The sequence below is a fragment of the Camelus dromedarius genome, chromosome 9 (assembly GCF_036321535.1).
Source record: "Camelus dromedarius isolate mCamDro1 chromosome 9, mCamDro1.pat, whole genome shotgun sequence".
Taxonomy (NCBI): domain Eukaryota; kingdom Metazoa; phylum Chordata; class Mammalia; order Artiodactyla; family Camelidae; genus Camelus; species Camelus dromedarius.
Window position 1 is genome coordinate 19,386,539 of NC_087444.1, and position 24,450 is coordinate 19,410,988.

General features: G+C 33.1%; 1 protein-coding gene across 1 annotated transcript in view; it reads left to right on the plus strand.

Annotated features, from left to right (window-relative positions):
* The window catches only part of SYCP1 (synaptonemal complex protein 1), a 104,796-nt gene that overhangs the window by 73,577 nt on the left and 6,769 nt on the right, over positions 1 to 24,450 (plus strand). Inside the window, exons 27-29 of the mRNA XM_010980709.3 lie at positions 7,904 to 7,963; positions 15,623 to 15,802; positions 22,764 to 22,907. Coding sequence (XP_010979011.3) covers positions 7,904 to 7,963; positions 15,623 to 15,802; positions 22,764 to 22,907 — 384 coding nt within the window. The remainder of the gene's footprint in view (positions 1 to 7,903; positions 7,964 to 15,622; positions 15,803 to 22,763; positions 22,908 to 24,450) is intronic.

Genomic DNA, 24,450 nt, shown 5'->3' on the forward strand with positions numbered 1-24,450 from the left:
TAATAAATTTAGTTAACATTCATCATCTCATGTAGATTAAAAAAAAGAAAAAAAAGTTTTTTCCTCGTGATGAGAACTCTTAGGATTTACTTTCTTTATAACATTCAAATATATCATACAGTAGTGCTAACTATAGTAATCGATTTTACATTATATCCCTACTACATATTTGTCTTATAACTGGAAGTTTGTACGGTTTGCCCATTTTCATCCAGTTTTCCATCTCCCCAACCACTGCCTCTGGTAACTACAAATTTGATCCCCTTTTCTGTGAATTTATTTGTGTTTTGTTTTTTCAGATTCCACATATAAATGATACCATGAAGTGAGATATCATGTAGTATTTGTCTTTCTCTGAATTATTTCATTTAGCATAATACTGTCAAAGTCCATCCATGTTGTCACAAATGGAAGGATTTCCTTCTTTTTATGGTTGAATAACATTCTAATACACACACACACACCACTTTCTTTATCCATTCATGTATCAGTGAGTGGACACTTAGATTGTTTCCATGTTTTAGCTATTGTGAATAATGCTACTTGGAGGTGTAGGTATCTCTTCAACATTGTGATTTCATTTCCTTTGGATGTAGTCTCAGAAGTAGAATGGCTGGTTTATATGATAGTTCTATTTTTTAATTTTTTAAAAGAATCTTCCTGCTGTTCTCCATAGTGGCTGAACCAATTTACATTCCTACCAACAGTGCACAAGAGATCTTTTTTCTCCATATCCTCACCAGCATTTATCTCATCTTATTTGATAATAGCCATTCTAACAGTATGAGGTAATAATATCTCATTGTGGTTTTGGCTTGCAGTTCCCTGATGATCAGTAATGGGTTGGACACTTTTTCATGTGCTTGTTGGCCATTCATATATCTTCTTTGGAAAAATGTCTGTTCAGGTTCTTTGAATTGTATGAGTTCTTTACACATTTTTTTATATTAACCCCTTATCAGATATATGGTTTGCAAATATTTGGCAGTGTTGTGCATAGTTGGGAAAGCTAGGTGCTCACTCTCATGTTCTCACTTTCCCCCATGGGAAAAATTGCTGGCTGAGAGGGTCTCTCTTGGCACTGCGCTCTATTGTCTTGGGAGAGGGGATGACATGGGTAAAATGAAACTGTTCCTCTTATCTTCGAACTTCCACAAAGGTACTCTCACCTGTGGATGATTGTCAAAATCTGTGTTCTTCATGGGAATGGTGGTAAAAACGCCTATTGTGCCATTTTGCTGAACTCACAGGCTCCTTTTTCATAATGTAAGCATTTAGTACTATAAATTTCTCTCTCAGTACTGCTTTGGCGGTGTCCCATATGATTTTATATGTTGTGTTTTGTTTTCATTCAGTTCTTATAGTTTTATATTTCTTTGAGACTTTTTTGACCCATGATTATTTAGAAGTTTGTTTTAAAATTTTCATGCGTTCAAAGATTTTCCTGTTGTCTTTCTGTTACTGATTTCTAGTTTGATTTCATTAAGGTCAGAAAACAGTCTTTATGATTTCTGTATTGGTCTGTGGCTGCTGTAACAAAAAATACCATCAATTGAATGGCTTACACAACAAATATTATTTCTCACAGCTCTAGAGGCTGCAAGTCTGAGATCACAGTGGCAGCATGGTAAGGTTCTAGTCAGGGCCCATTTCCTGGCTGTAGATAGTTGCCTTCTTGCTCTGTCCTTACATGACTGAAAGAGAGCTTTGGTTTCTTCATCTCCTTGTAAGGACACTAATCCCATTGTGAGAACTTCATCTCCATGACCCATCCAAATCCAATTATCATCTCCAAATACTGCACCACATTGGGGATTAAGGCCTTGATATGTGAATTTTGGAGGAATACAAACATCCAGTCCATAGAAATTTTATGCTTTTAAATTTGTTGAGGTTTGTTTTATGGCCCAGGATATGGTCTATCTTGGTAAATGATCTATAGATGCTTGAAAGAAATGTTTTTTATGCTGTTGTTGTTGGAGTGTACTGTAAATGTCAATTACATTTAATTAATTGGTTGTGTTGTTTAGATTTTGTATATTTTTGCTGACTTTCTGCATGGTAATTGTTAGTAGCTGAAAAGGGTTTGTTAAAGTCCCCAAATTTGTCTGTTTCTCTACTCAGCTCTGTAAGTTTTTAAAAACAGTTTCATTGATATATAATTTGTGTACTTTACAATCACCCATTTAAATTGTACAACTCAATGGTTTTTAACATATTGACAGTTGTGCAACTATCACTGCTGTGTAGTTTTAGAATATCTGTATCAACCCCCCATCAGCCATTATACCTGCCCCTTTTCCACTGTCAACAAATTCACTAGCTCTGGTCAATCACTAATCTACTTTCTGTCTCTGTTAGGTTTACCTATTTTGGATATTTCACTTAAATAGAATCATATAATATATGGTCTTGTGACTGGCTTCTTTCACTTCACTTAATGTCTTTAAGGTCCATTCCATTTTATTGCTGAATAATACTCTATTACATGGATATACTATGTTCTATTTATCCATTCATCTTGATGGAAATTTGGATTGTTTCCATTTTGACTATTATGAGGAATGCTGTTAAGAATATATGTATACAAGTTTTGTGAGGATGTATGTTTTCATTTTATTTAATTATGTATGTAGGACTAGAATTGCTGGGTAATGTGTCTCTATGTTTCATATTTTAAGCTACTACTCAACTGTGTACTACCATTTTGGATTCCCACTAGCATTGCATGATGATCTCAGTTTTTCCACATCCTCACCAACACTTGTCTTTTTTTGAATTATAGTCATCCGAGTGGGTGTGGAATGGTATATCATTGTTTTGATTTACATTTCTTTAATGGCTAATGATGTTAATCATTTTTTCATGTGCTACTGGCTGTTTGTATATATTTTTGGAGAAATGTCTATTTAGATACTTTGCTATTTTAAAATTAGGTTATTATTGTTGTTACTATTTTTTTAGTATTGAGTTTTAAGAATTCTTTATATATTCTAGTTATAAGTTCCTTATCTATGATTTTCAAATATTTTCTCCCGTTCTTTGAATTGTCTTTTCATTTTCTTGATGGTATCATTTATAGCATAATCTTTAATTTTGATGAACTTCAGTTTGTCTATATGCTCTTTATCAGTTTGAGAAAGTTCTGTTCCTAATTTGTTGAGAGTTTTTATCATGAAAAGGTGTTGAATTTTGTTGAATGATTTTTCTGTGTCTATTGAGGTGATCATATGGTTTGGTTTTTTATTCTGTTAGGTGAAGTATTAATTGATTTTCAGATGTTAAATTAATCTTACATTCTTGGGAGAAATCCTTCTTGGTCATGCCATATAATCTTTGTATTCTGCTAGATTTGGTTTGCTAGTATTTTGTTGAAGTTTTTTTGCATCCATATTGGTCTGTAGTTTTCTTGTGCTTAGGCTTCACATCTTTTTATCAATTCAGTGTGAAGCCCTGGAGCCCATGTGTCTGAGAGGAGAAGCTATGTTTATTTATTCATTTTTGTCATTTTCCCAATCTCTCTTCCAAGCTGTATTTCCTCACTCACTAAATTTTATGAAGAAAAAGGTAAGAATATCATGATTTGATATCTATTTACAGGGTAATGAGAAGGGGGCCCACGGATGAGGACAAAATTCACATGGTTTCTCAATAAATCTCTTATTTTTGTGTTTTCTACTCCTTCAGGGGAATCTTTTCTTCTTTCTTAAAATTTTGTCTTTTGATTTTATTTCTAGTATGTTCTATTTATTGACAAGAATAATTAATTCTATATGGATATGATTGTTGTGCTTTCTTTGTCCAGACTAGAGAGACCAAAATGGTAAGAGTTAGTCACTTTTCCTACATTTTCTAGGCCTTTTTTTCCTGGACTGTCTACTTATCCTCTCAAATCTCTTCTTACCGAGTTTAGGCATAATAGTGATAATTATTCTCATTATTATATGTGTTCCCTTTCACCAATACCATATAAGTGGTGGTTAGGTTAGGAGCCACATTGAGATAAATCAGCACAACTGTACTCTGTCTTTCATGCCGAACCTACTAGGATCAGAGATTATGGCCTGATAATGACATGTTTCTGTTCAATTTGTTTTTGCCAGTTCTTAACTACTTTCCTTTCCTCCCTCCCTTCATACTTTTTGTTAGTTTAGAGAGAGGAGGATTTTTATAATGTAGCTTTTACTCTTCCACCTTTAACAAGAAGTTTGATCTACTATATCAGTTATTTTTTGACCTCTACTTTAACTTTGTTATATATTTTTTTCTGTTTGATCAATCATGAGCTGAAAGAAAGAGTTAAGGGTTCTATTACTGTTATATTGAACCTCTTGAATTCTCAGCCAGTTTTGCTTTGTGTGTTTTGATGAATACTATTCATTGTGTAAAAGTTTATACTAATTAATTGTTCCTTGGAAACTGTATGCTTTATCTTTGTCCTTTTTGCTTTGCAATCAGCCTTGCCTGAAATTCATGTTGTAACCCTAATTTTCTTTTTGTACTTATTTGTATTATACGTTTTTGTCCATTTCTTACTAACTTTGATTGAGTCTCTAATCTGAGAGTCTTCTTCTTTAATAGCTTACCTTTCCTGGTAGTATTTTTTTGATATGATATGTATTTTTTGAATTATTCTTGCATTTCTGGAATGAACTTCATTTGGTCATGAAATATTTTTTTAATGTGATGCTAGATTCTGTTTCCTAATATTTTTATTTTGTACCCTCATGTTGATATTCGTAAGATACAATGGTTGTAGTTTTGTTTTTTTTAATCATGGTAAAAATATATACCATCATTAAATTTACCATCATCTTAACACTTTTTTTAAGTGTGCAGTTTAGTAGTTTTAAGCATATACATGTTGTTGTATAGTAGATCTGTAGAACTTTTTAATCTTGCAAAACTGAAACTCTATTATATCTATTGAACACTAATTCCTCTTCCCTTCTTTGTAAACACTTTTTTCTCTGTTTCCATGATTTTAACTGCTTTAGATACTTCTTATGAGTAGAACTATGCGGTATTTGTCTTTCTGTGACTAGATTATTTCAATCAGGATAATGTCTTCAAGGTTCATCCATATTGTAGAATGTGACTGAATTTTCTTTTTTTAAAAGCTACATAATATTTCTTTGTATATATATACCACATTTTCTTTATCCATTCATCTGTGATGGACATTTGAGTTGCTTCCACCTCTTGGCTATTGTTATTAATGTTATAAGGAACATAGGTGTGCCAATATCTCTTAGAGATCCTGCTTCGGATTCTTTTGGCTTTTTACATGAGAGTGGGATTCCTGAATCATATGGTAAATTTATTACTAACTTTTTGAAGAACCACCATACTGTTTTTCATAACTGTAGCATTTCACATTCCCACTAATAATGTGTAAGTGTTCCAATTTCTCTGCATCCTTGTCAGCACTTGTTATTTTCTATTATTTTGATAATGGTCATCCTAATGAATGTGAAGTGATAGTTCACTGTAGTTTTGATTTGCATTTCTCTTTTAATTAGTGATGGTGGGCATCTTTTCATATGCTTGTTGGCCATTTGTATATCCTCTTTGGAGAACTGTCCAGATAATTTGCCCATTTTTAAATTGAGTTATTTGTTTTTTGGTTGAGTTGTAGGAGTTCCTTATGTATTGTGGATATAAACCTTATCAATATGATACATATTTTAATCATGTTTTGTAATCTTATTTTACATTACATATTATTTATTTTATTATCTTTTTCTCTAAATTGTGTGTGTCTTTGGTTGATCTGGAAGGTGTGTATCATCTTTTTAATTATTTTACTGGTTACCTTTATATTTTTAAACAATATATCTAATACTTTCTCCTACTACCTCTTCTTCACATATACAGTTTTGATATTTTATTATTTTACATTGTCAAGATTAATAAAATTCTGTAACCATAATTCCAATATTTAAGTTGAGCTTTATATTTACATAAATTCAGCTCACCTTTTTATATGAAATTCAGCTCATCTTTTATATCTTTTTCATTGTTTTCAATTTTGATCCTAGCCAAAATGCCAATCCCAGTTTTGAACTATTTTGCATACCCATTGGTGTGAGGAAATTGTTACCATATGAAAGTCTTAGCTTCCACTTAAAATAGGTTGGTTTTGTGAGACTGTGTTAAATCACCTTTCCTACATCTTTCACGGCTTGATCTCTAACTCAGTGAGATGTGTTATTTTGTATATTTGTTTACATTCTTGATATAGAAAGAGAGTTTTAAAGTTTTCCAGTTGGTTTTTCCAAATATAAAAATTTCTCACTCTTTATTCAGAATCAATATGGGGATTTTGCCTCTTATTGAGTTTATCTGTTCAACTGAATACTCAGGATCTAAAGAAATGACCACAGAATGGGTTTATGGTACCATGGGCTCACCATGAAGTGGACTTGGAGTAAATGATATTTATCACCTGATCCCAATACATCTGTGCTCAAACTAGTGCAAATAGTAACATTATGGTTTACAAAAATTGGTGTTAGCTCATTGTCAATGACCAATTACCCATAAATCTTAGTATTTCTTTCAGTGCACATGGTAGTAGGAAGGGTGCAGTATATCTTTGTGATGTGATTGCAAAATCCTTCCACAAGAGTACCAGGCTTCCTATTAATTTAAAGGGTTCTAGGTTTGTAAATTTTTTTCAGGTATGAAATTTAGTCACAGGGACTGTCATTCTCTACTTCTGTAACTCAAGTCAATCCTCTCTTTGCCAGACCATATTAGAAGCATTTTTTAAGATACTCAGATTAAACAGGGAACTTGGTGGACTGCCCATTACTTTGGTCTTAGGGAACACATGATCAATGAGACACTGTCAAAGACACATCTTTCTAATTCACTCTCTGGAAACACTTGGTATATCAGAGCAGATTGTGGTAAGATCTCTAGACCAGCAAAAGTCAGAGTTTTAGAAAAAATGCAGTTGTAGAAGGTGCCTTCTCCTTTCTGTCCTCTAGAAGCCAAAATAAATATTTTGAGAGTCAGTGTAATTTTGTTAGTTTAGAGGCTATACTTTATCCTTTCATGATGAAGAGTATTCTCTGACTAGGAGCAACACTTTGGGAGAGAGACCATGGTGTACATAAGGCATTCAGTGAGTACAGGTGTTGGCATAGGCATCATGGACAGGCCTAAAGTTCTACTCATTGAAACTTTCCCTTCTATGAGACCTTTAAGGCTCTTTGCGGCTGTAACAATTCTGTTTTCCAAATGACTGTCATATTAAAGGCATTGCACATATTGTTTTCCCAGGCCAGGGTTAATTTTTCTTTTTTTCCTACTGAATACACACACCCTAATATACAGCAAAATGTATTATTTCCTGGAGCACTAGAGAAATGATGTGTTATTTCCTAAGTATTTTGTACTTTTTTTAATTTTCTTTTTATCCCTCATCACTTTTTATCTCATGTTGAAAATTCATTATTCAGTGTCCAACTGAAATGCTTTTCTCAATATACAGAGAAAAAGTGAATTCTGCCTCTAAAGACTCATAATATTTTGAATCTCTTTGCAGCTCTTTACAGTTAGTTACTTGTGTATATCCTTTACTTTATGATCTGACTCATCCACTTCATTTTACAAATGAGAAAGCTGAGATTCAGAGTTTTTAAAGGACCTTCCTCAGTGTTCCTTAGACACCTGCTAGAGACAGATCAGAATTTTTAAAAAAGATAATCAAAACCAAGTAACATACCTCTGTAGAAAAGGAACTTTGTTTTTCTTTTTTCTTTTCATTGCTTTATAAGATTTAGAGGGCAGTGTTCTTTGTTAATACTTCTTAGGAAAGATTTGATAATAGAAACATTAATTGTTTTATAATAGTAATAACTACTTGTGTATACTTGATATTCATGTTTAATAGGAAAAATTCAAAAGAGAGACAGAAGAAAACACAGTTACTCTCAAAGAAAAAAAAGACAAGGTAAGAGTTTTATATAATTCTCATAGATCTCTTTATAACCATTTCATTTTCTGGTTAAATTTTTTTATTCATAAATGGGAAAAGAACAAAAATATATCACACAGTTTCATTTTCATAACTGTTTCTTGCCATTTATTAAATCAAAGACATTTGCTAAAAATTTCAAAGCATTTTTCGTTTGGAAATTTAGAGAAGATTTTAATCTTCTATAACTTTATTATAGTATTATCTTTAATTAGGCACTTGTGTATTTCTCTCTTGAGAAATTTCCAATGTTAGAGGCAAAATATTTTCATTAAAAAATCTAAAGCTTGTATTTAAGTCTAATTTTAGGTTTTGAGAGGGCTAAATAAATGACATCTTGCTTTCCTTACTTAGGTCTGAGCCAATTGAGAAAGACAGTGAAAATCAAAATAATATCTTTATTACTGACAACTAATATTGGAGAATGTGGCTTATGTTTGAAGGCAAGAGTATTTCTTAATCCTGAAATCCTAAATTAGACAAATTTGTCTACCCTGTCACAGTTAGAGCTGGACCAGGACAAGTCTATGTACTTGATTGGCCTGCTCTTGTAAAATGTATGGCATAGAATAGAATGTGTGCTTCCCTGGTACTTAAGGAGAGTAGTAAGGAAGGGGCTAAACTGTTTGTTCCTAGTTACTCCTTTCAAATTCAACAATCTCATTAAGTTGTTGCTCCTCCCCCTAAGGAAGCAGAGAGAGGTTAGGAATGTTTCCTGCACTTGGAAGGAAACACCAGGTATGAGAAATAATTCTATTCAGCTTCAAATCCATTTGGTAATATAGGATAATTACAGAAAATTTTAATTGCAAATTTTAGTTTAAATGATTAAATATTCTTTATACACAGTGATGTAGTCACCTAAGTCCCCACAGACGTTCTGACTATAAACGGAAAGTGACAGTAATTGAGAACAGTTCAATTGTTACATATAAACAGTGCTACAATTTTGTTACATTTGGGTTCAAAGAAAGAGAAGAAAAGAAGAAATATTGTATCTCTGAGTGAATATTGAGTGCTTCATATGTCCAGACATTGTGAGAGACACTTGAAAACATTATATTTGGAGAAGTTGTTATCATAGTAAAATTAGCCAGGAGCGTTAGGTATAGTCTAAGGGAAGTGTCTGATGAAGATAATAAATTGGTTAAACTGCAGTATTCATTTCTAAATGTAGAATGTGTTCATATTATGAAAGTATATGTCATATATTCTTAGAGTTGTTTTGATTCATGTATAATTCCAGTAATATATGCCTATTATTTATATGTGTTATCAAGTAGACCAGTTAATGGGAATTATTTTATTTATATTTTAATTAAATAAACATTTATTTAATAGGAATTATTTTATATTTATGTATATATTTTATATTTTATGTTGGGGTTTGGATATACATATTGCAAATAATGAGAAAGTGATAAAAGAGATGAAAAGATTTAAATAGGCTTTGGTGTGCTTTGCTTTATTCCCACAATACTGAAGTATCACAAGCCTATGTATAATAATCATTAGGTTTATCAAACACTACTAAATTTGAGCATGTTACTTCATGCTTCAGTTTTCTCATCTATAAAGGCAGTAGTATCTTTTTCCTAAAGTTGTTACAAGGAATAAATGAGATAATATTTGTAAAGCATTTAAAATAGTGCTTGTTGGCATTTAAGAAATGCCATATAAATGTTTTAAAAGTATGACAGAGCAAGTCATGAATATTCTGTATATATGCATCACTGGAAATGTAATATTAAGAAAAAATGTAACTTGTAGGAAAGTACATACATTTCCATGGTATATTATAAAGAGGGTTACTTCAGTAGTCTACAATGGGGGTGCATTTTCTTTTAGGCTACCAGGCTACCAGGCTACCAGGGAACTGTTAGATTCCCAGATATGACCACAAGGTGGTGCAGTTGCCATTCTCAGTCCTTCTGGGTGAGAAAAATTTATCCATGAAAGCAGTTACATTTTGGAGATTCTGAGGATGACTCCTGATGAGTCCAGAGAGCAGAAAAACTTTGCTTTCATGAAAATTGTGTTCGCAAAGGGGGGAGGGTAGCTCAAGTGGTAGAGTGCATGCTTAGCATGCGTGAGGTCCTGGATTCAGTCCCCAGTACCTCCATTTAAAATAAATAAATAAATAAAAATAAAAACAAACAAATAAACCTAATTGCCTCTCCCCTCCAAAAACAAAACAAAACAATAAAACACAAAAAACCCTCAAAGTATTGTGTTATCAGTTATGATGTAGAAATATTTGGGGAAAAGGATATAGAAATGCAACTCTGTGAAAAAATGCTGCCAAAATTCATACCTGTTGGAAAAAGGACCATGAAGTGAGATCACTTGAATTGGGCCAAAAACCTGCAAAACTGCCTTTTAAACATTTTGTATTTTATTTTATTTTTAAATTGAGGTACAATTGACTTACAATATTAAATAAGTTTCAGGTGTACAACATAGTGATTCATAATTTTTAAAGGTTATATTTCATTTATATTTATTATAAAATATTGGCTATATTCTCTGTGCTGTACAGTATATCCTTGTAGCTTATTTATTTTATACACAATAGTTTATACCTCATAGTATCCTAATTCTATCTTGCCCTTCCCCCCTTCTCCCCACTGTGATATCTGTGAGTCTGCTTTTTTTTTATTATATACTAGTTTATTTTTTATATTCCACAAATAAATAATATTGTACAGTGTTTGTCTTTCTCTGTCTGACTTACTTCACTAACCATAATACCCTCCAAATCCATCCATGTTGTTGCAAATGGCAAAATTTCATTCTTTTTTATGGTTGAGTAGTATTCCACCACCCACCCACACACACACACACACACACACACACACACACACACACCCCTCACATCTTTATTCATACATCTGTTGACTGACACTTAGGTTGCTTCCATATCTTAGCTATTTTAAGTAATGCTGCTGTGAACATTGGGGTGCATACAACTTTTTTTAAGATATATTTTTGTTGAAGTATAATCAGTTTACAATGTTGTGTCAATTTCTGGTGTACAGCACAATACTTCAGTCATATAGGAACATACACATATTCATTTTCATATTCTCTTTCACCATAAGTTTTTGCAAGATATTGAATATAGTTGCCTGTTATATATGGTATAAATTTGTTGTTTATCTATTTTATGTGTAGTAGGTAGTATCTGCAAATCTCAACTCCCAATTTATCCCTTTCCACCCCCTTCTCTACCCCTGTAACCATAAATTTGTTGTCTATGTCTGTGAGTCTGTTTCTGTTTTGTAAATAAGTTTGTTTGTCTTCTTCTTTTTTCTTTTTAGATTCCACATATAAGTGATAGCATATGGTATTTTCCTTTCTCTTTCTGGCTTACTTCACCTCGAATGACATTCTCCAGACCCATCCATGTTGCTGCAAATGGCATTATTTTATCATTTTTTATGGCTGAGTAGTATTCCATTGTAAATATACCACAACTTCTTTATCCAGTCATCTATTGATGGTCATTTAGGTTGTTTCCATGTCTTGGCTATTGTAAATAGTGCTGCTATGAACACTGGGGTGCATGTGTCTTTTCAAATTAGAGTTCCCTCTGGTTATATGCCCTGGAGAGGGATTGCTGGATCATGTGGTTAAGTATATTTTTAGTTTTTTAAGGAACCTCCATAGTGTCCTCCGTAGTGGCTGCACCAATTTACATTTCCACAAACAGTGTAGGAGGGTTCCCTTTTTCTCACACCCTCTCCAGCATTTATTGTTTGTGGACTTCTGAATTATGGCCATTCTGACTGCTATGAGATGATACCTCATTGTTGTTTTGATTTGCATTTCTCTGATAATTAGCGATATTGAGCAGTTTTTCATGTGCCTATTGGCCATTCAAATGTCTTCATTGGAGAATTGCTTGTTTAGGTCTTCTTCCCATTGGGTTGTTTGTTTTTTCTTGTTAAGTTGTATGAGCTGTTTATATATTCTGGAAATTAAGCCCTTGTCAGTCTCATCTTTTGCAAATATTTTCTCCCATTCTGTAGGTTGTCTTTTTGTTTTGCTTATGGTTTCCTTTGCTGTGCAACAGCTTATTAGTTTAATTAGATCCTGTCTGTTTAATTTTGCTTTTATTTCTATTGTCTGGGTAAATTGCCCTAGGAGAACATTGCTGAGATTTGTCAGATAGTGTTTTGCCTATGGTTTCTTCTAAGAGGTTTATAGTGTCTTATCTTATGTTTAAACCTTTAAGCCATTTTGAGTTTATTTTTGTGTATGATGTGAGGGAATATTCTAACTTCATTGATTACATGCAGCTGTCCAGTTTTCCCAACACCATTTCCTGAAGAGACTGTTTTTACTCCATTGTATGTTCTTGCCTCCTTTGTCAAAGTTTAATTGAGTATGTGGGTTTCTGGGCTCTCTATTCTGTTCCATTGATCCATATGTCTATTTTTGTACCAGTACCATGCTGTTTTGATTACTGTAGCTCTGTAGTATTGCCTGAAGTCTGGGAGGGTTATTCCTCCAGCTTCATTCTTTTTCCTCAGTAATGCTTTGGCAATTCCAGGTCTTTTGTGATTCCATATAAATTTTAGGATTATTTGTTCTAATTCTGTGAAAAATGTCCTGGGTAATTTGATAGGGATTGCAGTAAATCTGTAGATTGCTTTGGGTAGCATAGCCATTTTAACAATATTAATCCTTCCAATCCTAGAACATGGGATATCTTTCCATTTCTTTATGTCAGCTTTAATTTCCTTAGTCAGTGTCTTGTAGTTCTTCGCATATAGATCTTTCACTTCTTTGGTCAGATTTATTCCTAAGTCTTTTATTCTTTTGGATACAGTTTCAAAAGGGATTGTTTCTTTACTTTCTTTTTCTGACATTTCATTATTAGTGTAAAGAAATACCACTGATTTCTGTATGTTAATCTTGTATCCTGCTACCTTGCCGAATTCTTTTATTAGCTCTAGTAGTTTTTGTGTGAAGCCTTTAGGGTTTTCTACATATAGTATTATGTCATTTGCATATAATGACAATTTCACCTCTTCTCTTCCTGTTTGGATGCCTTTTATTTCTTTTTCTTGTCTAATTGCTATGGCTAGGACTTCCAATACTATATTGAATAAAAGTGGTAAGAGTGAGCATCCTTGTCTTGTTCCAGATTTTAGGAGGAAGGCTTTCAGCTTTTCACCATTGAGTATTATGCTGGCTGTAGGTTTGTGATAAATAGCTTTTATTATGGTGAGATTTGTTCCCTCTATACCCACTTTGGTAAGAGTTTTTATCATAAATGGATGTTGAATTTTATCAGATGCTTTTCCTGCATCTATTGAGATGGTCATGTGATTTTTGTCCTTTCTCTTGTTGATGTGGTGTAATTAATGCTTTTCTTTTCTTTGGATGTATACCCAGGAGTGGAATTGCTGGCTCATATGGTAGTTCTATTTTTAGTTTTTTGAGAAACATCCACCCTGTTTTCTAAAGTAGCTGCACCAATTTATATTCCCACCAACAGTGTACCAGGATCTCCTTTCCTCCACATTTGTTATTTGTGGTCTTTTTGATAATAACCAATCTGACAACTGTGAGGTGATATCTCATTGTGGTTTTTATTTGCATTTCTCTGATAATTAACGATGTTGAGCATCTTTTCATGTGCCTGTTGACCTTCCATATATGTCTTCTTTGGAAAAATATCTGTTCAGGTTCTCTGCCCATTTTTTAATTGGGTTCATTTTTTTGTTGTTGTGTTGTATGAGCTATTTATATTTTTTGGATATTAACCCCTTATCAGTCATACTATTTGCAAATATTTTCTCCCATTCAGTAGGCTTTTTGTTTTTTCAGTGGTTTCCTTTGCTGTGTAAAAACTTTTAAGTTTAATTAGGTCCCATTTGTATATTTTTGATTTTGTTTCCTTTGCCTTAGGAGACAGAGCCAAAAAATATTGCTATGATTTATGTCAAAGAGTGTTCTACCTGTGTTTTGTTCTAGGAGTTTTATGTTTTCTGGTCTCACATTTAGGTCTTTAATTCAAATTTTGACTTTATTTTTGTATATAGTGTTAGAAAAAGTTCTGATTTCATTCTTTTATATGTAGCTGTCCAGTTTCCCATGCACTATTTACTAAAGAGGCTGTCTTTTCTCATTGTATATTTTTGCCTCCTTTGTCATAGATTAATTGACCATAAGTGCATGGGTTGATTTCTGTGCTCTCTGTTCTGTTCCACTGATTTATGTCTAATCTTTGTGCCAGTATCATACTGTTTCAATTACTGAAGCTTTGTAGTACAGTCTGAATTTTAGGAAGCTTATCTCCAGCTTCGTTCTTCTTTCTCAAGATTGTTTTGGCTATTCAGGGTCTTTTGTGTTTTCATACCAATTTTAAAATGGTTTGTTCCAGTTCTGTGAAAAGCACTATTGGTATTTTGATAGGTATTTCATTGAATCTGTATATTGCCTTGGGTAATATGGTCATTTTAACAATATTAGTTCTTCTAATCCATGAACATGGTGTATCTTTCCATCTGTTTGTGTCATATTCAATTTCTTTCGTCAGTGTCTTATAGTTTTCCAAGTCATTTAGCTCCTTGATTATGTAGGTGGAATAAGTTTAAGCCTGGAGATACTTGGAGATTTACTTAAAATTATCCAACAAGGCAGTAAAAGATCCAGGAGAAAACAGCATATTACTTGACTCATCATCCAGTGTTTTTTCATAACATGCATGGTCACTTCTTAATCCTGCATGCTATACCCTCCTAATTTAAACTCACTCCAGATTCAACCACCAAGCTTTTGTTTTGAGAGTAGCCTTTGTGTGTAAGTGTGTGTGTGTGTGTGTGTGTGTGTGTGTGTGTGTGTGTGTTTGTGTATTTCATTCTTTCTAGTGATTAATAGCCATAATTGTATTCATGGAGATGTTTATAACTGAAGGAAGTTCTGAAATAGAAACTGATGAGCTGGGTTTCATGTAGGAGTCCACTAAAACAACTATTACTAGTTTTCACTAGAAAGCTAGGTCAAGTGCTGAAGGAATATATGTATAAAGGTAAGAGAAAGAGAATTTGAAAAAATTGAGTTGAAATAAAGTCTAAGTATTTAAAGTAAATTTGCAATTTGTTTATTTTCAGAATTGAAGCAAAAGCTATTTTTTCACTTTTTTTTCTTAAAAATTTCTCTAGTTCTTTAAAATTTTTTTCTTCCCTTTTTTTTTAGAGGAAGTGAGGCTAGTGAATAGGAAACAGCTGATATGTTTATAGGTGATAGAGGAAATATGAAAGCATAAAAGAGAATGCCCTTTTGCTTTCAGGCTATTGGAATGAACCACAGATTAAGATTTTTTGCCACCAGGAACAGAGATTTTTCTTTGAAGAATCCTCAACTTTTGGTCAAATGGGGATTTGAGATGTCTTACTTGTTTTTATAGCAGCTCTGTGAAGACAGAGAGGGGCAGATACCATTTTCATCTTAAATGGGAAAATGAAGTGACAAAGAAGATAAGTGTAATTTATTCAAAGTTTTCTAATCAATAACAAGTTTGGTGGTAAATTCTGGTTTATTTCAGTGTTACTTCTACTCGTTGGTGCATTTTAATTAAAGTGACTTTAATGATGATTTTATTCACTTTTGTGTTTAATATAGAAAACACAGACATCTTCACTGGAAACACCTGAAACTAGTTATTGGAAATTTGATTCTAAAGCAGCTCCTTCACAAAATATATCTCGAAAATTCGCATCAGCTGATCATGGCAAATCAAAAGATAAAAAAAACAATCTGTGGACATCTGCCAAAAATACTTTATCTGCACCATTACCAAAGGTTTGTTGCTAAAATTTCTAAGAAAGCAGTAATTTTTTTAAATAAAAAGAAGTCTCTAGTATCACATACCATATATGTGGTATTGCACACATAGATATAGAACCATTTTCTTGAAAGTTTCAATTATTTGTTAAACTAGCATAAAATGGTTTCATTTTTTAATCTGTCACTGTTCACAACTTAATGACATCTTGGGCAAATTCCATCATTTTCTGGCATTCACCAATGCATAGGTCCCTGATGTGCAAAATCTAGTTTTAACTTGACATTTTCCATTATCACCTCAGTTACCTCTCTTTGCTGTTTACTCCTCATAATCTTTCTGCTGGAGTATTTTACTTAGCAGTCAGCCCTCTTGGAGCAGGTGCCACTAGCAAGGTGGCTCATATCTAGCTGTCTTCCACATGTCACTTAATCTGTGGGGAATTCAGTCAACTTTTCAGGGCTTAAATAGCAGTATATAATGCTCTACTTCTGACTCTGCATTCCCCTTTCTCTGCCATCTTATCTCTAATTTCTTTTGACTCTGCTCAGCCAGACACAAAGACAGATAAACAAATTTTCTGCCCAAGTTTATATCCATCTGGGGAATAAGATGCCAGTCTCCCCTTCTTGAAGGCACCCCTAGTCTTTATAAGGCTGCTTTTTAGAGTTTTTTCCTCAGGGAAGTTGAGGGGAAGAGTATTTCAACCTGTCTTTACCCTTCTAAGCTGAAATTTCATGCCTTTCCCTCCCAGTTTCCTTAAAATAACTGGGAGTAAGGGAGATGTTTGGTAATTGTTGGGCCTGTTCAACCATTTTTTAATAAGCCTTAGAGATGGAGCTGGCCTTAATCATAGGTTGCTTCCTTTAGAATATGTGTTACTAGCACTTTCCCCACCAGCTTCATGCTTTCGTTGACAAGTCTAGAGCAAAAGAAAGAGTCCCACTCATATCCTATTATATATACAATATTATCCACCTTGTGGAAATTATGAAAATTAGTAAATTACATAGCTTAGAGAGGCTTTTATGTAAAATTATTTTATTGTATTTACTATTCTGTTACTCAGAATATGAAATGGTCTCTATTTAAGAATTTCTTAAAAAACACTTTCTATTGAAATATATGCAAGAAAAATGCACAGATCCTGATTATACAACTTGATGAATCTTTACAAACTGAACATGACCTTATTACCAGCATTCAGATTAAAACACAGAAAATACTGTCACCTCAGAAGAGCTGATTGTTTCCCCTTCCAGTTGCTAGCCCCTCCTCCAAGGCCAATTGTTGTCCTAACTTCTAATATTAGATATACCTGTTTTTGCATTTTCTATAATTAGAAACATAGTATTTTTGTTTTGACGTTTTCACTTAATATTATGTTTATGAGATTCATCCATATTGTTGCTTGAACTTGCTTTATTTTTATTTCTATTTGGCATTTCATTGTAGGACTGTACCACAGCTTATCAGTTGTAATGTTAATGGACATGTGGTTAATTTCCAGAGTAGGCTTTTATGAATAGCACTACTATAAAAATTCTAGTGCTTGACATGTACACATCTTGGTTGGGTATATATCCGTAGGAGTAAAATTGCTGGGTTATAGGGTTATGCATAACACATTCCATGTTAACAGATACTGCCTGATCTGTTTTTACTCTGACACAAAACATGCATGTGTTTTTCCCCATGCCAGCCAATTCTCCAGTTCTCCAGACACCAACTGGGTGTCCTACCATTTGATTAAATTCTGACACTACCAATCTGTAGTTAATGTAGACCCCACAGTTCAAGAGCTCAGTCCCACAAGTCTGCTCCCATTTAAGTTACAGTGCTGGCTTGCCATTTGTACTACTGACCAACTGGCTATAAATTGGAGGTTCCCACAACCCCCTTCTCAGATTTGATAATTTGCTTGAATGACTCACAGAACTCAGCAAATTACTTTACTTGCTATTACCAGTTTATAAATGTTATAATTCAGGAACAGCCAAATGTAAAAAATGCATATGGTGCAAGGTATGGGGGAATGGGCACAGAGCTTCCATGTCCTCTCTGGGAGTGCCATCCCTCCCAACATCTCCATGTGTCCACCAAGCTGGAAGCTCTCAGACCCTCATTGTTTAGGGGTTTTTATGGAGGTTTCATTACTTGGCATGATTGGTTAAATCATCAGCCACTGATGATTAACTCAACCTTTAACCCCTGTCTTCTCCAGGAGTACAGGGGGTGAGGCTGAAAGGTTCCAAACTTTTAATCATGCCTTGATCTTTCTGGCAACCAGACATCATCTTGAAGCTGCTTAGGCACCACCTACCACCAGTTAGTTCATTAGCATAAACACAGGTACAGTTGAAAGGAGCTCATTATGGATTACAAAAGATTATTCTATCATATCACTGGGGACAGAGACCAAATGTTATACCAAAAGGTGCATCCTGTCAACCCTGTCACTCGAGAAGTTACAACGGTTTTAAAAGTTCTATGTCAGAAACCAAAGGCAAATAACAAACATGTATTTCTTATTGTATCACACTACCAATCATGGTTTTTTTGTTGTTAAATATTATACTAGTTTACATTCTGGCTGTTAGTGAATGAGAGTCCTGATTGCTGCACATTCTTGCCACCACATGGTAATTTTCATCTTTTTGATTTTAGCCATTCAGGTGTGGTAACCTTACTTTTTTGTTTCAAATGAACTTATTTTATTTTGCAATTAATTTTAGATTTATTGAAAAGTTACAAAGGTAGTACAGAGAATTCTTTTGTATTCCTTGCCCAGTTTTCTCCATTATTATCTTATATTACTGTTTACATTTGTCAAAACTAAGAATCATATGTTCTCTTAACTAAACTTCAGACTTTATTTGGATTTCAGTTATTTCATTAATGTCCTCTTTGTCTTCCAGGATCCAACCCGAGGTACCACATTGTATTTAATCATCATGTCTTAATCTTAATTTTGAATATAGGCATTTGTAGCTATAAAATTTTCTCTGAACACTGGTTTCACTGTATCCTATAAGTATGTTGTATTTTCCTTTTCATTCTTCTCAAAGTACTTTCTAATTTCCCTTAAGATTTATTTATTTTTGAAAAATAAAGTTATGTGCATTGTATTGCCATATTTGTGAATTTCCTAAGTATCCATCTAGCTAGTTTATAGTGTTATTCAAGTATTATATTTCCTTGCTGATCTTATGTCTAGTTGTTCTTTTCATTATTGAAAGTGGGATGTGGGAGACTTCCTACTATTATTGTTTAATTATCTGTTTTTCTCAGTTTTTAAAAAATTTTATTCTTTTTCTTTTTTATTGAAGTATAGTCAGTTTACAATGTTGTGTCAATTTCTGGTGTACAGCACAATTACTTAAGTCATATAGGAGCATACATATATTCATTTTCATACTCTTTTTTACCATAGGTTACTACAAGATATTGAATATAGTTCCCTGTACTATACAGTACAAACTTGTTGTTTATCTATTTTATGTATATTAGTATCTGCAAATCTAGAACTCCCAATTTATCCCTTCCTACCCGGTTCTCAGCTTTTGATTCATGTATTTGAGAGCTATATTGTTAGCTGCATATATACTTGTACCAGTTATTCTTTCTTGATAGGCTGACCCTTCTACCTTTGTAGAATGTTTTTTTGTCTCTGGTAATCTTTTTTATGTCTGTTTCATCTGATATTAAGATAGCCAGCCCAGCTTTCTTTTGTTTATTATTTGTATGATATATCACCCATCTACTTCCAACCTACTCCTGTTATTGAATCTAAATTGTGTCTTTTGTGGACAGCACATAGTTGGATCCTGCTTTTTCCATCATTCATTCTGACAACTCTGCATTTTTACTGGAATGTTTAATTGACTTACATTTAATGTAATTACTAAAAAGGTAGAACTAAGTCCACCATTTTGTTCTTTATTTTCTATATGTCTTATGTCTTTTTGTTCCTGTGTCTTTCCATTACTGTCTTACTTTGTATTAAATAGGTATTTTCTAGTATACCATTTTAATCCTCTTTTTTTTTAAAAACTATACTTCTGGAATTATTTTCTTAATGATAACCTGGAAAGGATAGTTAACACCTTAACTTAAAATGATTAGTTTGAATTAATATCAGAGTAATTTCAATGATATATAAAAACTTTGCCCCACTATAGCTTCATTCTCTTTTTCACTTTTGTCATATGAATCATGTATTTATACATTTAGGCCTATTGACACAGTATTATTGCTTTATATGTCTGTGTTTTAAATTAGGTAGGACAAAAAGTTACAAACAAAAATATGTTTATACTATCTTTTATAATTACCTATGCATTGTCCTTTTCTGGTGCTCTTTATTTCTTTATGTGAATTTGAATTTCATTTTCTTTCATTTCAGCCCAAAGGACTCCCTTTAGTATATTTGTGAGGAAGATCTGCTAGTGACAATTCTCTAAATTTTTGTTTATCTAGGAATATGTTAATTTCTCCTTCATTTTTGAAGGATAGTTTTGCTGGATATAGAATTATTTGGTAACAATTCTTTTAGCACTTTGGATATGTCAACGCTTTTTGGATAGCCTGGTTTCTAGTGCAAAATCTAGTTAATATTATTGAGGATCCCTTATATGTAATAAGTCACTTGTCTCTTGCTACTTTCAAGTTTCTCTTTGTCTTTGTCTTTTTTTTTTTTTTTTTTTTTTTTTTTTTTTGAGCAGAGAGAGGTTCATTGCAGGGCCAAGCAAAGAGGACAGGCAACAGGCTCGAAAACCCAAACTCCCTCTTTGTCTTTTGACAGTTTGCTTATAATGTTTCTATGTATGGTTCTCTTTGATTTTTATCTTCCTTGGAGTTTGCTGAGCTTCTTGGATGTGTAGATAGATTAATGTTTGCCTCAAATTTGGGAGGTTTTCAGCCATTATTTTTTCAAATATTATTTCTGCCCTTTCTCTCTCTACTGTCATTCTGAGACTCCAATTATGCGTATGTCAGTGTGGTTAGTGGTGTCCTTATAATTCTCTGAGGCTCTGTTCATTTTTCTTCTTTCATCTTTCTGTTACTCAGACTGGATAGTATCATTTGAACTATCTTCAGGTTCATGAATTCTTTCCTCTACCTTCTCAGATCTGACACTGAGCCCCTTTAGTGATTTTTTCATTTTAGTTATTGTACTTTTCAACTCCAGAATATCTGTTTCATTCTTTTAAAAATAAATTCTATCCCTCTGTTGATACTCCATTTGGTTTGACATTGTCTTTATGCTTGCCTTCAGCTCTTTTAGATATGGTTTTCTTTAGTTCTTTGAACATATTTAAAATAGGTGATATAAAGTCTTTGTCTAAGAAGTCTAATAACTAGGCTTCCTTAGAGATAGTTTCTATTGACTGCCCCCCACCCCACCCATGTATGGGTCATAATTTCTTATTCTTTGCACATCTTATCATTTTTTCTTGCGATCTGAACATTAAAAATAATGTAATGTGACAACTCTGGATAATCAAATTCTTCTCTCTCCTTAAGGTTTGTTGTTCCTGCATATCAGTTTTTAATTGTTCGATTAGTGATTTTTGTAAACTAATTCTATAAAGTTTATATTCTTTGAGTGCCATTAAAGTCTCTACTTGGTTAGCTTAATGTTCAGCTGTTTGAGTAGAGATTTTCTTAAATGCTTGAATCATTAAATCTCCCAGTTGTTGCCAAAGGACTATTAGTGTTAAGGCACTTTCAATACCCAGCCAGACAGTAGACGACTTTGCCTTAGCCTCCAATTTCTGCTTTTGCAGACCCTCAAGATGAGCCAAAGATAAGAGCTTAGGACCTACTCATGTCTTTCCTGTGCTTACTCACAGCCCTATCCACGAGAGTGGCTGTTTTTCCAGTAATATATGAAAGCTTCTCAAAGTCCCTGTGGACATCTCATTTCTTAGCTGTCCTTTTAAGGTTTTTGGTTAGTCTTTCATTCACCCCAGCTGATGGTCATTGCCTCAGAGAGCTGCAAAGTTAGAATACTTGTCTGTAATTTTTTTTTGACAAATGTTATTCCCTACCCTACACACATTGAGGAGAGAGCCCCCCCCCCAACTCTGAGTGAGTTAAATACAGACAACCCTGTAAATGAAGTCTTCCAGAGAATGACTAGACAGGTCAAATAATGACAACTCTTTGAGTATAAAGCTTTGAAAGAGCTCTAGTTCTGTTTTGCTCTCTTTAGTGGCTACCAGGCTGGACCAGGAATGTGGGCTGTTACTTTTTAAAGGTAACACAGAGCTAGAGAGCAGGGGATGAGATGAGGAAAAGTTGATACCACTAATGTTGCTGTTCTTACAGAGGTTCAGCCATTTAAAAACAAAAAACCAAAAATACTTTCCAGGTTGTGGCAAGCTTTTTGTTAATTTCTAGAGTTCTAAACAAGCTGATTTTGACCACTTTTATGAGCACTTTTGTTGCTTTGTGAAAAAGCAAATTTTTGTAACTCCTTACTCTACCTTTCAGTGAGCTTTTTAAAGATAATTTTTAAAAATTATAAAATTTACATATTACAGGGTAATATGGAATACTAAACATTCACCAATACAATTACCTTACCAACAAAAGATAAGCAAACTTATTTTCTCATAAATCAGTAAGGATTTTTATAGAGAGAGCAAAGCTCTCAGTTCTTTGGTCTTAATCATTGTTAGCAAAATTAAGGTCTTTCTTAAGACTGTTGACTGCTGAAGCTGGAGGCAGTCTCTCTCATCCTCTCTTCCTCTCTCTCTCTTTCTCTTTCTCACTCTTTCCTTGCCCTCCACCCTCTTCCTCACAACCCCCTACTATTTTCTGCAAAAACATATGAATTAAATTCTTATCCAAAATTTCTACTTTATATACATGCCAATAATAATGGAGAGTTATTGATCGCTAAAGCTTCAATTTGCCTTTAATAACATGTTTTATTTGATGGAATAATGTATTGTTTTTCTTTTTTGATAGGCATATACTGTGAAGACACCAACAAAACAAAAAATTCGGCAAAGAGAAAACAAGAACGTACCCATTGAAGAATGTAACAAAAAGAGAAAAACAGTCTTTGATTTTGATATTAATTCGGATAGTTCAGAAACTACTGATCTTTTGGTAAAATTATTACGGATAATCACATTCATTATTTATTTACATTATTCTACTTCTACATTATTGCTTGATGTATATACAGAATATATGGGCATAGTATCTATCATTGCAATACTGAAAAAAAATAGGACCCTACTATAACAAAACTCTATGCTTTTGCAGCATTTTAAAGAAATTAGGATTAAAATAATCTCCCTAAACTTCAGAAAAATGACATTTTGAAACACTTGATGTAACATAGTTGGCTTATGAGATGACTAACCGTCTTGTTTTCCATTGGCGTGTTCTTTTCTTTTTTTTTTTTAAAGAAAGGTCAAATGAATATTTTTAATGTTGCTGCAGCCAAATTTGTTTTTTGACACCCCTCTTGATTTTGTTGTTATACATGTTCCTTTATTTTATAACACTTACTGGTTGAAATCTGTATCAAAGTATTGGTTGACAGCCTTAACCTTTCTATGATTCTTAAAGAGTTAATATGTTAAAGATGGCGTGCTTAAGGAGGATATTTCCCCTAGCAGTTTGTATCCCCAATTACTCCCTACTATGAGTATATTCACACATATCAGTATTTTCCAAAGGCATAATTATTATTAATTGAAAATGAATAATTAAACTTAGACTCATTTAATTTAAAAACAAGTAAATCTCATTACATGAAATGGAGCAATATACCAAAGATTCTTAATTACAAAATTCAAGTCAAAGTCATTTGTTTTGTTATTCTGACTAATAACTATGTGATCCCTCAAGCTTTTATACTGCTTTGGGATCCTTTACTCTCATTTGTTCTGAAATAATGAGTAGTTAAAGTCTTAAAATTGTAATTACTAAAATTAACTTACAGAAAATCACTACTCTAGTACTTCTTTGTTTTATAGATAGTGATTAACATTTTAATGATTAGAACTGTGAATCAGGCACTGTTGTAAACACTTTACACAAATTACTTCAGTTATTTCTTAAAAATAATCTCATGCTCTAGAAGTATAGACAGGGTTGTTATTCTCATTTTACAGATGAGGCAGTTATGTCCTACCAGTACCTTGCCCAGGATCATATAGCTAGTAATACGTGGAGCTAAAATTTGAACACTGACAGTATGTCTCCAAATCCTATGTATGGCATTGTACTTAATATCTACCAGTTCAGACTGAAGTCTAAGTATATAAAAATGTAATGAGAATTGGTAGAAAGAGCATGAGCTCTGGAATTAGACATGCCAGGATTGAAATCCATACTGTTTTTCTAGTGTGAATTTAGGCCAATTTCTTAGCTGATCTGAGATTTGGAATGACTCATAATTTTACTTCGTTTTTAAAAGGAGCATCACAACTTTGCAAACAATTATTTAAACTAGTCTCAGGACATTTCACAATGGGCTTTATTGGTTGTAGTTATCACTTGAAATTAGTTATTTTTGTAATTTTCTTAGCTGTTGCATTTAAATTTTGGCAAACATTCAAATATTATAAAAAGTAAAGTTTAAAAATGTATTGTCTAGAATGACCTTAGGGAAAATAGTGGAGTAGGAAGTGTCAGGAAT